Source organism: Anolis carolinensis, chromosome 5 (genome assembly GCF_035594765.1).
Source record: "Anolis carolinensis isolate JA03-04 chromosome 5, rAnoCar3.1.pri, whole genome shotgun sequence".
In the NCBI taxonomy this organism is placed as follows: domain Eukaryota; kingdom Metazoa; phylum Chordata; class Lepidosauria; order Squamata; family Dactyloidae; genus Anolis; species Anolis carolinensis.
This window is the reverse complement of record NC_085845.1, coordinates 180,334,863-180,351,567: the sequence shown is the minus strand read 5'-3', so window position 1 is coordinate 180,351,567 and position 16,705 is coordinate 180,334,863. Positions and strand designations below refer to the sequence as shown.

At 38.1% G+C, this 16,705-nt stretch overlaps 1 protein-coding gene across 8 annotated transcripts in view; it reads left to right on the top strand.

Moving 5' to 3' along the window:
* The window catches only part of mybpc1 (myosin binding protein C1), a 101,111-nt gene that overhangs the window by 49,077 nt on the left and 35,329 nt on the right, over window positions 1–16,705 (top strand). For all 8 annotated transcript variants that reach the window (XM_062983057.1, XM_008110557.3, XM_008110556.3 and 5 more), the window contains 7 exons: window positions 1,243–1,299; window positions 6,144–6,310; window positions 8,569–8,701; window positions 11,110–11,234; window positions 12,709–12,814; window positions 15,613–15,779; window positions 15,960–16,122. In XM_062983057.1, the coding sequence (XP_062839127.1) occupies window positions 1,243–1,299; window positions 6,144–6,310; window positions 8,569–8,701; window positions 11,110–11,234; window positions 12,709–12,814; window positions 15,613–15,779; window positions 15,960–16,122 (918 nt within the window). The remainder of the gene's footprint in view (window positions 1–1,242; window positions 1,300–6,143; window positions 6,311–8,568; window positions 8,702–11,109; window positions 11,235–12,708; window positions 12,815–15,612; window positions 15,780–15,959; window positions 16,123–16,705) is intronic.

Below are 16,705 nucleotides of genomic sequence, written 5' to 3'. Positions count from 1 at the left end.
ACAGCTCCTCATGGTGTGGTGACCCCCAACCATAACATTATTTTCGTTGCTACTTCATAACTGTAATTTTGAACCAAACTTAGCACACAGAAATCCCGTAACCAACAGAAAATACTGGAAGGGCTTGGTGGGCATTGACCTTGGGTTTTGGAGTTGTAGTTCACCTACATTCAGAGAGCACTCTGGACTCAAACAATGATGGATCTGGACAAATCTTGGCACAAACGTTTTCTTATGGTCTTTGGCGAGCCCTCTGACACCCCGCTCATGACCCCCAGGTTGAGAAACACTGACAAATGGATACCTTGTGTTCTCCAAGAAAAAGAAATAATTATCTTAGAAAACTTAATGGCTCAGGACACCGTTTGCTTATTGCCTATACTTCCTACTTCTCTTCTTCCTTTCTTCCTTACACACTCATTACACTTTTCAGTTTTATTATTTTTCAGGAAAAAATGCATAACAAGAATTTTCTACAAATTCCCATCTTCCCAAAGTTTGAATTTGCATCCAGATGAGAACTCAATGCCTGGGGAATCCCTGCTTATGCAAAATATACTAAGTCCTTTCTATAAATAATTGCAATGACACTGTTATAATTCAATATATTCCATAAATGAATTCACCTCTTTTTAACCCACCCACCATCTCACAATGACTGTCTTTCTCTCTTGTCTTTAAAACCATACATTGTGTGTGTGCAAGGAAAATATCATTTCCATAGTCACTCTTTATTGTCACGTTTAATATAAACTTAAGTTTACTATGTGATATTTTATGATTGTGCATTGTTCTATGCAGTGTAAAAACAATGCAATATTTGTTTTACATTTTGTAAATGAGATCAGCACAAGCCCTTTGTTGTTCTGAAAGCAGGCACTTTGGCAGATATGAAAAACAAAGCCCATTGTGCTGACTCGAATCTCCTTGAAACACATTTGTGTTACAGAAACGTCTAACACAAATTTAGGCAAATTTATGTCTATTTATGTTTAGAAAAATTTGCCTGAACAAGTATATCGTGAAGCAACATAAACCTTTGTGTTCATTTTTTCACAAGTGCTTGTTAGTGGAAGTTAAAATCCTGTGAAAAAGAATACAAGTTTGTGTTGACATAATATTCTTTCCTGCGTGTCTACAATGTAAGTAGTGTTGCATTTGTAGGGCATCTATGCAATGTGTGTTGTCCAACTCTCTGGGTTTTAAACAAAGACTTGATTCTTTTTTTCTTATTAATAACAGCGGTGAAGGACAAGAGGATGCAGGAGAACTTGACTTTAGTGGTCTCCTGAAACGTAGGTGAGAACCAAGCAATGAAGTGAGCAGGTGTGGACTGGAAGTTGGTTAGGCGCTCATGTAGAAAGTGTCAGGTGTAGAATTTATTCCCTTCAGAAATGGGACCATCACTTCCCTTTTTGTGTTACAAACTTCTAAATTTTAAAGGATTGAACATGCTGAAAATTAAGCCAACTCAGGTGATAACATGGTGAAAACAAGTCATAAAAATGTAGGATGTCATACCCTTTCTTGGGGCTGTTACCCATATTATAACTTGAGACCATGGGGATGTCTCAGAGAGGCATTCCTGTGACATAAATTATAACATGGGGATGAAGTCTTATTGGGACTTGCCAGTACAATATTAGTGTTTGTTTTGTGCTTGCATGATTTTCTTCCGCTCGTATGTGGGGATGAGAAATTTGAATGTTAATCCTGGTAAGAAAGCTTTACAATTCAACTCTAGGACATTTGTTTTCAAAGCATATGGACAACTATGAGTTTTTTTTGTTATTGTCATTTTTTGCCCTCCGTCTGCTATATAAATCAATGAAATGGCTCACTGAGCTTCAATATAGCACAGTGTCACTAAAAACATATAATCCATGGAGTGTGGAAGAGGTAAGCAAATAAGGCTAAACCATTCTGCTGGAATCTAATGCTATTATAAAGCTGAAAATATTATCGATAGTTGGAAGTATTTGAATCACTAGTATTGTATGGTATGGTATAGTGTAGTGTAGTATAGCAATATTATATAAATCTTGCTTAGCTCAGTTTCTCATCATAGGAGAGAATCTGTGGTCAATCTCTCTCTCAAGTGGAGGCTGGCTCATTAGATTTACCACCTCATCACAGGGGGTTTTTGACCCATCATAGGAAGCTTTCGACTTGGAGTCGGTATGGAGCTTGATGGAGACCATCACATGGGCGACTTCCAATCAGGGCTCTGTGCCGGCTCACTGTTGAAAGTGTGCTGGGAGAAAGAATTCAGGTGACTGCCCATATTCTGATTGAATAAGCTAGGGCTTCCACCATGTGATGGGGGAGGCGGCAATGCGAAGCGACAGTTTCCTCTGCTGCTTCATAGATTCGACATGCTGCCTCGTGGATTCCCCTGCTGTCACCCATCTTCAGGATCTCAATGTTATTAGGTCCTAAGATAGCTACATAAAAATCATAAAATAGCAAAATTGAATTAAATAGCATATATAATATTATTAAAATAAAAACCAAGTAATCCTATTAAAAAATAATTGGAATCCTATTCTCAGCCACCAGTAAATTGCTAAGGAGCTAAAAGGTACATGCTGAACACAAAATAATTTCAAATCATTGTGAGTTTTGACAAAAAAAATTCTTTGTTGAACAGAAGCATACTGGGGAAGCATCTAATGTGAATTTGTAGCATTCTTGGGATGATTAAAAATTCATCAAATACTAATTAGCATTTTTCAATTATTTAACCAGACTGAATGCTGGATGTTTATTTTTCACGTGTTTCATGCCTTCCTTTCATCTTGACTAGAACAGCCAAGCTTCCTTCCTTCTTTATACATGTCTTTAAAACACACAGTGGAAAGTTCACCCAAAATGCTTAGGCATTATAGGAACAAAAATTAAATTCTTTTAATCCATAGCATTTTTACCAGGTGTTCATTTTCTCCTCCCTAGATAGAACATTAAGTTTGATATATGTTCATGAAATGATAATCTTAGGATATCGTTGGATATGGATTTGCTTGACTTGGTTGTCTGTTGTTTTCCACTAACATACAGTTTGTGTGGAAATATGGTTTTTTTCTGTGTGAGTTTTTGTTACAGTCTGAAATTATGGCTATGAGTAATTTCTTGTATATGAACATGTGTATATATATATGTATGTATGTATATAGATCTACAGAAATGTAACTCTTGTGTGGATAATGGGCAAATCAGACTTTTATGTCAACCTGATTGTTTTATTTTATTTTTGAAAACTAGTAGTCTAACACTCAAGTAGCAATACTGGAAATCAAAATGAGTATTGGATAGATTTTACTCACCTCTCTTATGTTCAGTTGATTGCTTTACATAACATTTAAGTGCTTTAAGGACGCTTCAGTTATTCCTAGATTTTTCATTATTATAAATATTATGTTCTGATTTTATCCTTATTTCACTGGATTATTAAAGAAATCAGTCTTCCACTTCATTCACTTTAGAGAAAAATCATACCGAAAAATTTGACTACTGATTTAAATAAGTAAAAATAGTGATTCTTTAAAAAAGCATGGTTCAGTGTTTTTGACATCAGTGGTACTGAAGCCAAATTGTAGTCAATGGATCAATGTTAGCTTTACAACTTATGTCAAAGTACTGTGGCCAAGAGGTCAGAAAAACACATGGTTGCATTCCGCAAGGCTGAGAGTTTGTCTTGCGTCTAATGACCAGATGCAATTAATCTCTGAACTGTCAATGGGAAGCTAATCCAGTGAGTCTTGAAGGCAGCTGGCTATGAGCCTATCTCAAACAAGCAACAGTTTCTAGAAACTGGCTTAATTCAGCTACTTAGATGTAATGAACTTAATCGTTAGTGTCATTAATTCTAGTAATTGCTTGAGCAGCTTTTAGATAATTGGAAGAGCTTAATTAGCTGTTTCTGCAAAAACTAAACAAATATGGAATTTGAAAAGTTTTTATAGTATTTAACAGATTTCCTATTTTTACAAAAATCTAGAATTTTAAGTGAAACCTTCCCTGGGATGGGATGAAAACCTACATCCCTAGCTAAAAGAAATAAAAGTTCAATGCTCGTTATCCATTCAGGAATGATCATTTCATCTTAAAGACAAAGTTTTGTTTGCTCAAGGATTTGTTCCTCAGTTAAGCAAGGTAAATGAAGAGACTGGAGCAGTCATTCTTACAATGGGTTGAAAATCAGGATGCACCAATCCTCATTCTCAACAACTACCTAATGATAAGGGGCCCATTCTCATCTTTGGCTGCTGATGCATGTGCATCCCTGTCATTGCAAACGAGAGCATTGCCACATCTAGAATGGCCAAGGTCTTGAAATGAGAATCCAGCCCCTTTCTGTGTGTCAGCTTTGTGGATATGTTTGCATTTCCCTATTGATCTTGAAGAAGGTGAAATCTCACTGACCGAGCAGTCAGTGTTTTGGAGTATGTAAACTTTTGTAAACTATCAGCATGAAAAGGCTAAATAAAATATAAGATCATATAATCAAACTCATAAATTGTACTTATCTCTCGTCCTGTCCCAACATGAATGATTACATTCGTATCAGTACAATAAATCAACCATAAAGCATAGCATAAACTTTAGTCGACAATTATTCAGTGGTGAGTTTTTAAAATAAAAAAGTCTGAAAATTAAAATGGACAGGTTTCCTCTTAAAATTAAAAATAAAATAATCATAAATTTAAGATATTTCAACTTTTTAAATAAGATATATGTCTGCATGAATTTAGAAAATAATGTCTTTTTCAATATGTTTTATTAATAATAACTATTCCTTCAAAATGAAATTCAGTTTAATTGAGCATTTATTCAGGTTCAACATCTATTTTCACATGGCAAAATCACAATTATCAACATTGATACATTAAAGGCACCGGAACCCATTTGATCTTTGAAACTAAGCAGGGTCAGCTCTGGTTAATACTTGCATGTTAGACAGCCAACAACACCAAGTACTGCAGGCTATATTTCAGGGGAAATAATTGAAAAAACCACCTCTGAATAGTCGTTGTCTTTAAAAACAGTGTGCTATGAAATTCATAGGTTTTCCATGAGTTGGCAAGTGACTTAAATATATAAATACACATACAAAGTCACCATAAGATTACAACTATTTTCAGATTATCAATACTAATTCTGAATAAATATTCACATCTTATTATCTGAGAACTGTTCTCATTATCTGAGAACTGTGCCTTTTTATAGATATCCATGTGAAAATGGCATCATGATGACTTTACCAATATTAAACATTGTGAGATCAGCTCACCTTCTGGTGGCTTCACATCAGGGCCACTTTCTCTCTACTGCAGTACAATTTTTCAAGTCCTCTACAGTGAAAGTCCACATAGAGAGGGCAAACCTAAATTGTCAAGAAGACTCACTTATCTTCATGTGTATATTTCTGGCAACATACAATTATCTAGTAAGCAGATAGCTAGCAGGACACATGTTGAATCTGGCCACCATCCATCTGTATGCTATCCTTAACATACAAAACTTAGGGTTAAAGAAGAGCCATTGTTGCTCTGTGATTGGAGATTTGATATCTTTACAATATTTTTACTACCATACAGTTAACACAATATTTAACTGAACCCCTTTTAAGAGTCTCAGTTCAAACATTGATGATAAATTCCTCCAGATGACCCCAGGACCTGATAAAATAGCTAATTTGCCGCTAACCCTAGGCAAGATAAAGGTACCTTTTCCAAGGAACATCTCACGGTTTTCTTTCTCTTTGTTGGATCTACATATGAAAAACAAAAAGCAGCCTTGTGCAGAGCTCCAGTTGCTTTAATGTGAAATTTCACAGGTTTGAATTCAAAGCAAACTCAGATATGTAACATGGTATCCAATGATGACATGGGGTAAGTATATATCGAGCTACTGCTCTCCCATTCCACTGTATCCAGCTACATCTCTCCCATTCTGCTAATCACCTGATTAAATCAAACAATCTTTAAGCTTTTGATATAAAATTAAGCCTAGCTCTAACATTTCAAACTTAGCCATCCTTAGATCTGATTTCCCACTTGTCTGCAGAAATGTTTCATTAATATGGGATGTACCTCCTCTTCTTCCAATTTTATTTCTCCCTCCACCTTGATCTTCAAAATTAGGGAAGTTAAACAAGAGCCGGAAGAACCTGATATAGATGTGTGGGAGCTTCTGAAGAATTCAAATCCCAATGACTATGAGAAAATTGCCTTTCAGTATGGGATTACAGACCTGAGGGGCATGCTGAAACGCTTGAAGCGCACTCGCAGGGAAGAAAAGAAGAGCGCAGGTATGGAATGCAAACAAAAGTTTCTTCCTTATAATATGGATCAACATTAAATTGCCTCCTCTAGTAAATGAACTAGACAGATATTTTCCAGAAATTAGCGCAGTGGTTCTCAACCTATGGGTCCCCATGTGTTTTGGCCTACAACTCCCAGAAATCCTAGCCAATTTACCAGCTGTTAGGATTTCTGGGAGTTGAAGGCCAAAACATTTTGGGACCCACAGGTTGAGAACTACTGGATTAGAGCAATAGAAACTATTTTAAAAATGGTCCTTTATTTAGAAATGTCTCTCTGCACAAAACAAGACTGCTTTCTCCGGAGCTCTTCTTTTTCCTATTTCCTGCTACCTCATGTACTTTCATGATCTATTATTAACAAATAATCATGATGTTTTGGGATTTTGAATCTAACACATCAGAGAAGGCTATTTTATACTTGGAGCCTAAGGAAATCTCTTCGGTGACAATCTATTAATGGCATTCATCTGTGACATCAATGGCAATCTATTTCTACTGCCTAGTAGGAATCGCCCTTGTTACATTCTTCCATTATTGTGATCATATTATCTAGTTTCTTACAAATATGAAAATCTTCTCAGATTGTGAAGTATAGTTACACAGTTAGATACTAGCACCATTTTCAGTGATTTCCACTGAGCCTTTTGAGGCAAAGTAAACAGATTTCCACCTGTGGCACAGCTGTGAGAAAGGGGCCAGGGATCTACATCTCACTCTGAATTAGTGGTTCCCAACCCATGGGTCATGACCCCAAATGGGGTTGTGAAGAGTTTTATGTGGGGTCACTGGCCAGTGATGAGCTATGAAAATTTTAGAAAGGGAAAACAAAAAAATCACATTGTTGTATCCTGAACAGAGATGTGTTTGCGTAAACGTGCAACAATATTTTGTTAGTCAGGTTAGCTTGATGTGAGGTTCATGTGCAGTTTGGTGATTGGCTGTACAGAATGCAGGCACTGCTCGGCTTGTGGTTGGACGATTCTTAGTAATACATGTGCTCTGAGTGCCTAGCCTTGTTTCTTGCAGGCAACTTTTTTCTTCAATATCAGCAAATTTTGTGAAATATAATAAATCATATGTCGACACAAAATGAATGATTCTACTTACAAGAATCTGAAGCTCAGCACATTATGTTATTTCTCTTCTTGGCCAGCTGAGCAGCCAGCTAAGAGCAATCAACCATAAGCTGAGCAGTGCTGTAAGGTCCAGACACTATAGTCATAATCACTGTAGCACCACCAAGAGTTCTAATTTTTAATGTTTCAGGGTCACGGATCACATATTTTTAATGTATTGAGGTCACGGGTAACTTTGCTGCTATAAAATGAGGTTGCGACTCAATGAAGGTTGGGAACTGATCTAGATAGTAGAATCATTAGAAGTTTATATTTGGGAATCTTTAGCTCTCATGGTTTTCTCTAAATAAGTGATGGTAATTAATTTATTAAGGACAAAGGTTGGCCTGTGGACCACATGAGGTGCATGGAAAGTCATGGTCCTGAATGGCCAAGCTGTTCCTAGTAAAGCCTTGATGAGGGAAGAGTCTTCTGAAGGCATTTTCATTTGAAAGCATCTCAACTGTGGTCACAGAAGAGGAGACACTACATTTCTCAAACTTCTTTCCTGACCCAGTTCTTGGTTTTGGAAGGAGAGAGGAAACTTTCCTTATCTCTTTCTCAGTGCAATTAAATCATCAACTGCTTACATTTCTTGTAATTATTATTTGAATTATTATGATCTCTGGCATTTGACTGTGTAGAAACAGCAACACATTGTCAGAGTTCATAATAATTCAAAATAAATACTTGGAACCAGAAGTATTTTGAATTTTGAATTGTTTTGGATTTCTGAATACCTGTATTAGCATATGCATGCATAATGATATCTTGAAAATGGGTCCCAGGCCAAAACATAAAAATTATTTTTGTTTCATACACACCTGGTAAAGCTTTAAATTTTATGCAATATTTTACAATTCTTTTTTGCACGAAATGAAGTTTGTATACATTGAACCAGCAGATAGGAAAGGTGACATCTCAGCTAGCCATATGAACAATTTTGGAGTGTTTTGGATATTGGAATTCTGGATAAGGGATGCTCAGCCTGAAGCATCTTAAACACATCATTACAGAAATCCACAGGTTGACCCATTTTAGAAATCATTGTGAAGATTCATGACGGTGCCTTTGTTCTTAAATATTTTCTGACTCCCCCTCTTTGCCTCCAAACTCTTCATCTAACAGCTTTTGCTAAAATTCTGGATCCTGCGTATCAAGTGGATAAAGGAGGTCGAGTAAGGTTTGTGGTTGAGCTGGCTGATCCAACTGTTGAACTTAAGTGGTACAAAAATGGCCAAGAAATACGACCAAGTGGAAAGTGAGTAATGTGCTGTGTGTGCGGGGTTTGTTTTTTCAGTACAAGGATCTGAGGAAAATGGGCAGAATCAAAAATGCAAGGTTTTTCTGCAAAGTGGCTAAGCTTTAGTTAATGTTGCAGAATTTGTATGGGGAAGTGTAAAATCTAAGAAACCACCAAACAGTGTCATTGACCTCATACCTGAAGTTAGCCATCCTTGTCAAAATTATTTTTGTTCAGTTATTATATATTTCTTCACAAATATTCACCCAAATATTACCAATCATGATATCTAGATCAAACCTTTGTATTCAGACACATTTATTCAATGTTTTGGTACATTTATATCCTCTATTTCCTCCTATGAATTTAAGGTGGCAAATGTTTATCTGTTTCTGTGAGATAGATCAGCTTGACAGATATTGTGACTGCCCTATCTTTACTCATGGTTCAATGGTGACTACAATCTGGATTTTTCAGTCTTGCAAGCTAACCACCTCACTGACTCTGACATCTCTTGTACAGTAGAGTCTCACTTATCCAACATAAATGGGCCGGCAGAATGTTGGATAAGCGAATATGTTGGATAATAAGGAGGCATTAAGGAAAAGCCTATTAAACATCAAATTAGGTTATGATTTTACAAATGAAGCACCAAAACATCATGTTAGATAACAAATTTGGCAGAAAAAGTAGTTCAATACGCAGTAATGCTATGTAGTAATTACTGTGTTTATGAATTTAGCACCAAAATATCACGATGTATTGAAAACATTGACTGCAAAAATGCGTTGGATAATCCAGAACGTTGGATAAGTGAGGCTTGGATAAGTGAGACTCTACTGTATTCATATGCTCATACCCTACAACTGCCCAATTGGGAAGAAATTTCCAGTTAATCCCTTGTCATCCCACTTTTTCAGCTACTTTTAAAATGTCAGTTTCTCTCTTTTCTTCCCACTTCTTCCCTTTATCCTCAGTTTACTTTAACTGTTGCAAACTGAGTTTGAAGAGCAAAGATAGTTTGCACTCAGTTAGCACCAGGAAGGAGAAGAGAGGGGGAGTCCAGCTCCAAGGCTTGCTGGTGATGTTGTGGGTAGGATTTTGGGGGAATGTTTAGCTTTTAAATGTCATTTTAATTGTATTTTAACTTCTGTATCAATTGATTTTTATTTTTGTATTTACCATGTTTTTAAGTTTTATTAGCTTGTGTCATGTTATTGTTAGCTGCCTTGCGTCCCTATTGGGAGAAAGATAGGATAAAAAGAAGTGTAATTAATTAATAGGTCCAATGTGGCAGATACTAGGAAGTTTCCTATTCATTTTCTAAGACCATTTCTGTCCCACACTTGCCCCTTAACTCCATTTTAGTAGTACAGAGTGGTTCTAAGTCAAAACGTTCTTCTCATTAATGCGACAGGAAAAATTAAACACAACTGAGCGCCTCAGAAAACAACATAGGGAAGTGATTAGAAGAGGGGGTAGATGTTTGTTTTATGCTTTTTCGGAAGGTCAATAGAACAAAATTGACTTGAACAGAAGAAAAGATATTAAAGATACAATGACATTCTCTACACTAAAGGCATCTGATTCTGTCTGATTTTGGAAGCTAAGCAGGGGCAGTCCCTTGTTTTTACTTGGACCAGGGAACACCAAGGAATACCAAGTGCTGTAGGTATATTTCAGAGGAAGACGATGTCAAAACCACCTTTGTTCAGACCTTGCTTAAGAAAACCCTGTAAAACACTCTTCTTTAGAACAGAAGATGTTCTAGGAACACTATCAGAAACGTGGCTTGTGTCTGCGACTCCTGGCTGTTTTACCAAGATATATATATATATTCTCTCAAGAAGCCAGCTGAATTGAATGCCCCACCTTGTGTCTTTCAGGCCATTGAACAGCTGTTAGATGCTAATGAGCTCTGGTCATTACTGACCTGAAACAAATGTGAACCAGTGACCTGAAGGTGAAAGGCACCATATCCCATTACCTATCCCTTGAGCCAACTGGCCTACCAGTAATGTTGGCTCCTTTACCCCAGCTATTATTGTACTTTTAAAAAATTTCAAGAGTGCTGGAATTAAACCTAGGCTCCCATTACAAGTTATTTCTATCTTCACTGATCTAAGGTTTCAGGGTCTATTCTATTGAAGTTTACATTTGCAATACATGCACCTCCCTTCCTCTCAGGAGTGAAACATTATGTAGTTTTAAGGCACTTAATGTCATGTTAAGTTTGGCCTTAAAGCTTCCAGAATACATTATTAGAAGGAGAGATAATACTTGAATGCCCACTGCCTATTTCTCTAATTCTCTATCTACTCGTTTTTGCATTTTTAAACATCTCTGTATGAAATGCGTTGAAGTAGTTGAACACTTGCTCTTAAGACATCTTGTTTCAATTTTGGCATTTGCCTTTTTTCCAACAGATATATTTTTGAGCACAAGGGTAATGAGAGAATCTTATTTATCAACAACTGCTCATTGACAGATGATGCCCGTTATCATGTCACAGCTGGTGATGAGAAATGCTCTACAGAATTATTTGTAAGAGGTAAACAACAGTGGTGTTCTTATTTCAGGACTTCCACTCATTTCTCTGCTAAAACAGTATGACTTCATTGATATTAACCATATTGTAATATTTAATTATGGGTATTTTGGAGGATTTTAAATGGACAGGGAGAATAAATTAACTGATTTGGGTCTTACCATGGGACAAAGGGGGCATATAAATTAAATAACTAAACAAAAACTACAATACAGAAATTGTATGTCGTCTACACTTTCTGTGGTTTAGCCGCCCATTTACTAAAATTTTAGAGATCATATTAATAGCAGGAATAGCATTGCCAGTTTTGTAATGAATTTTTGACAGCATAATAGACCATCTCACAGCCCCCTGTTCTTTTTGATAAGATATTGATAGGATGTACCCTTCTATCACTAAGAGGTTGGAGATACTTGAAAGCACAACAAGATGCACGGACTAGAGCATATTTGAAAGCCTACTCTGCAGCAATGAAGGCAGCAGAGAAATTGTTCTTTGCTGCAACCATTGCATCTGTAAGGAATGGTCCAGCTAAGTTGTGTCGAATGGTCAGACGGCTATTACATACTGGTTCTCAAGGAGAAATCCCTGACCATTCAGCAGCCCACTGTGAAGAATTTGCACGGCACTTTGCAGATAAAGTTGTTCAGATCCGTTCCGACTTGGATGCTGTTATTGATACAGTTCCAATAGATGTAACTTTGGCTCCTGCTATGTCCAGTGTTGATGGATAACTTTTAATTTGTTCAGCCTGAGGATGTGGACAGGATTCTTGGAGAGGTGAGAGCTACCACATGTATTCTAGATCCTTGCCCTTCCTGGCTGATCAAACGGGACAAAGGGGAACTGGTAAAGTGGTGAAGGTGGTGGTCAATGCCTCCTTGGAACAAGGCAAAGTTCCAACTTGCCTAAAGGAGGCGGTTGTGAGACCTATATTTTAAAAAAAAAATCCTGAACCCCTCTATAATGGCTAGTGTCCAACCTTCCCTTTCTGAGCAAGGTCTTGGAGCGTGCGGTGCCTCATAACTCTAGGGATTTCCGGATTGGCCATCTTGATTAGCATTGAATAATTCCCCCAGGAAGTAAGCAGCCAGACCTTGAAGCTGAAAGGCTATTCAGTGCTAATCAAGGTGGCCAACTGAAATATTAATACCTGCCTCAAACATACAAGAGTTCTTTCTCCCACTCTGAACATTCCACAGATATATAAACCACACTTGACTAGTTTTCAACATACCTCATTACCTCTGAGGATGCCTGCCATAGATGCAGGCAAAAGATCAGGAAAGAATGCTTCTGGAACATGGCCATACAGCCCGGAAAACTCACAGTAATCTAGTGATTGCAGCCATGAAAGCCTTCAACAACAAAATCTAATTCTCCTGCAGATCCTGTAGAAGTTTAATGCAACTCCTCATCTCCAGCTGTTTCCCACTTACGTTCTTCCTAATTACATTATAACAATGTCTCTCCTTAGAGCCTCCAGTACTGGTGACAAAAGGTCTGGAAGACACTAATGCTTATATTGGTGACAAAATTGAATTAAGCGTTGAAGTTTCTGAAGATGATGCAAATGTGAAATGGTATGTCCTCATTTTTGAACCCAGTCCAAACAAGGTTTGTAATAAACTCACTTTCAGTACCAATATCCTAAAGGCAGCACACGGTCAGCCATAGTTAATACTTGGATGGGAGACCACCAAGGAAGACCAGGTCCTGTAGGCTCTATTTCAGACGAAGAAATTGGCAAAACTACCTCTGAGTATATATTACTTGAGGAAACCTTATAAAATTAATGGAACAGGCACTTGAAGACACTTATGAGGTGTGTTCAAAAAATATCCAGCCTTTATTCATAGAAATATTTGTATGAAGATAGAACAATCCTACATTAATCTCCTTTAACGTAGTCCCCTTGGGCTGCCACACTGTCAGGACCCAGGCTGCAGAGCACCAATAACCAAACACAGAGGCCAGAATCTATCTAATATCTTTATTGTAGAAATATATAAAGTTAATAAAAGCAAGTGTAGAAAATAGTCCAGAAGTAGACCTTTCAGGAAAGGTCAAAATTAGTCCAAAGAAACAATGTCCAATATGAAATATTAAGGTCCAAAGTTGTAATCCAGTAACCGAAACACTCACTTTGCCAAGCAAAGTGAGGGGAGATGACAAGGTCCTTTAGTCCATGAAACTTAAGCAAGGCTAGGAAGCAGAACTTGATTCTTGGAACACTAGGCTTATTTCAAGGCAACAAGAACGAGGAGCAAGAACAGGATCCGTGGTAAATTCGTGGCGAGGTCCGGGAAGCAAGGCAAGGTCCGTGGAGCAAGACAAGGTCCTGGGAAGCAAGGCGAGGCTGGAAACGGGAACAAAGGGCTTGGACGCGGGAGTAGCGTAGTCCACACACAACCTACTCCCGAAGCTGACGAATTGACTCCGCAAGATTCCTACGTGGGCAAAACACCTAAATAGGGTCTCGTTTTCCCGCCAAAGAACAATTCTCTGGGGAACCAGAACCGAAAGCCATTCTCTGTGTCCAGATGCATGACTCCCTAAAGTTTCCCATGGGAAGCAGGCTTAATCAGCTGAATGCCTGGCAGCAATCCTAGCGCTCCTGCGAGAAGCCTCCTGAGCGCCTTTCTGTTGTTTATAATAATCGCGGCGAGAAAATGGGGGAGATTTCGGCTCAAGGCTTGTTTGGCAGACTTCTGGAAGGCAAGTCTCCTGCAGGTGCAAGGGCTCCAATTCTGGCTGAAAAAGCTCCAATTCTGGCTGAAACGGTGGGAAACCGAAGTTTTCCTCTTCATCTGTCACAACAGTGTTAGGAACGGGACTACATGGCCCATGAGTCATCACACACACACGTCTCCCAACGGTTCTGCCACTGTTGAAAGCAGCACTGAAACTCCTCTTTTAAGATGGCACACAGCTGGTCCGTCACATTCTGCATGATGCCTTCTCTAGACTGAATTCTGATTCCTTTAAGGGGCATTTTCAACTTGGAGAAAAGCCAGAAGTCTCACAGAGCCATGTCAGGAGTATAAGGAGCCTGACAAATCACAGATGTGCTGTGTTTGATCAGGAAACTCAGTGAAGAATGTGCAGGTGCACTATTATGATGGTGCTGCCAATTGCTCACTGCCAACAGGTCCAACCGTTTGCATCTCACAGCATTATGAAGGCAATGAAGACTCTCTTGGTAGTATTCCTTGGTGATGGTTGTGCCGTGTGGTGAGTATTCATGATGAACCATGCCACTGGAGTCAAAGAAGATGGTCAGAATGACTGTCATTGCTGTGGACCTGCCTTGCTTTTTTCAGCCTCATGGACGTGATGATTGCAACTTGGTTTCCAGGTTGTACCCATGAACCCAGGACTCATCACCAGTGATCACTATGTTGAGGAATTTGGGATCCCTGTTCACAATCTGCAGCATATCCTGTACGATCTCCAAATGGAGTTGCTTCTGCTCGATCCTTTGCAGCTTTGGCACAAACTTAGCTGAGATTCTCCTGAAGCCCAAATTCTCAGTCAAAATGGAATGAACAGATCAAGTGCTGATGCTCACCTTGTTTGCAAGTTCTCTGTTCATGATTCGATGATCCTGCATCACCAGGGGCCTCACTTTGTCAATGATGATTTCATTTCTGGATGTTGAGGACCTACCAGAATGTGCTTCACTCTCCACTGATGTGCGGCCATCTTTGAAGCAGTTATACCACTCCTTTGTCTGTGTGGTACCCATTGCTTTGTACACGAAGGCCTGTTGAGTCTTGAGGATCATTTCCACTTGGGAATTGCCAAGATTTTTAAAAATGTAATGCAGTAGCGTTGTTCAAGTTTTTCTGTAATTTTATCAAAAACAAAAATTAGATGGTGCTCACTTACACTTCCTCGCTCATTGGCTGTCTGCCAGCAACTGACAGCTTCTGCAGGCAGAAAAAATTCAAGCATGAGCATTAGAATCACCCACATACATGCACCAAACCACGCCTCCCTAGCTTCATTTGTTTATACCCAAAAATTATGGTTGAATACTTTTTGAATGCACCTCATACATGCATACATTGTCAGTATTTCATGTACTAAATGCCCCATTTATCTTATTGTCTTTCATCCCACACACAGGCAAGCTAACAAAGATTTTTTTTAAATGTATTCACATGTTGATTTTGAATGATATGTTGTTTGTTGAGAAGCAACTTTCCCTAGAGATGATGATTATTTTTGTCTTAAAAACTAGCATTGAAAAAGACAAGCTATGTTTTGGCAGGTGGACATAACATGGTAAAACTGGTTTTTGAAAGACTGTGAGGCCTGGTTTTTCTAGCACTGTCATCACAATTATTGCTACTTCTTCTTAAAAACCCTTTACTAGGTTTAAAAATGGTGTTGAGCTGCCTCTTGAGGGAAAATCACGATATAAAGTGAAGGTTGAAGGTAAAAAGCATACTCTTATCATTGAAGAAGGAACCAAAGCTGACAATGCAACTTATTCAGTGATGACAACTGGGGGACAATCAGCTGCCAAACTAAAAGTTGACTGTGAGTAAATATTATAATGGTTTTCAATTGTCTTAAAAACAGTTTATATTATGCCTTTTGTAAAGCTTCCAGGATTATTCATTATATTACACAAATGGGTATGACTTTACCTTTACTTCAGTTTGACTGAAATTAGCCACTCATGCTAAACTGATGCTAAAAATTCTTTCATTTCTGAAGTGAGGCCTCTGAAGATATTACATCCATTGGAAGACCAGACTGTGAGGATTGGCAAAGAGCTGTCTTTGAAATGTGAGATCTCTGAGAATGTAGACGGGAAGTGGTACAAAAATGGGCAGCTGCTCCAACCCAGTGACCGCATCAAGATGTATCATAAAGGAAGGTGAGCCTGCAGCTTAGGCTGGAGAGAAACTGGATTTCATAGAAAATCCATAAACATGACCAGCAATTGAACATGCCTTTTCCTGGAAATAAGTTAGACATAAGTCCCACTGCACTCACTGGGACTGAATTCTGATTAAACATAATGGACTGTACTAAGAATGTGTAATTCCCACATCCCACACATTGCCATGGCATTCATTTTAACTGGCTCTGTTATTGAATAAAACACAAGGAGATGCTTGCATAAAATGGGAAGTTCAGCTTTTTAAAAAATCAAGATTAAAATAGCTGTGCAGAGAGAGCACTTTGTCATCTAAATATTTCCTGCATATCCCCATGTATAAGTCTAGAAGTTTTAGTCAAAAATTCAACCTCAAAAAACTGGATCAGCTTATCCAAAGGTCAATGTAAATACCTTACTTTAACTCTTACCAAAAAGGGCACCTTCCGCTTCTCTGAGTAGTGAAAAATGAATACTTAGTTCATCTTGGAAGAACCTAAAAGAAGCATTGGTCCTCTACCTTCTCCACCATGGCATCTTTTCTCATATCTTTGAATACTTGGATGCAAAAATGGTAGTG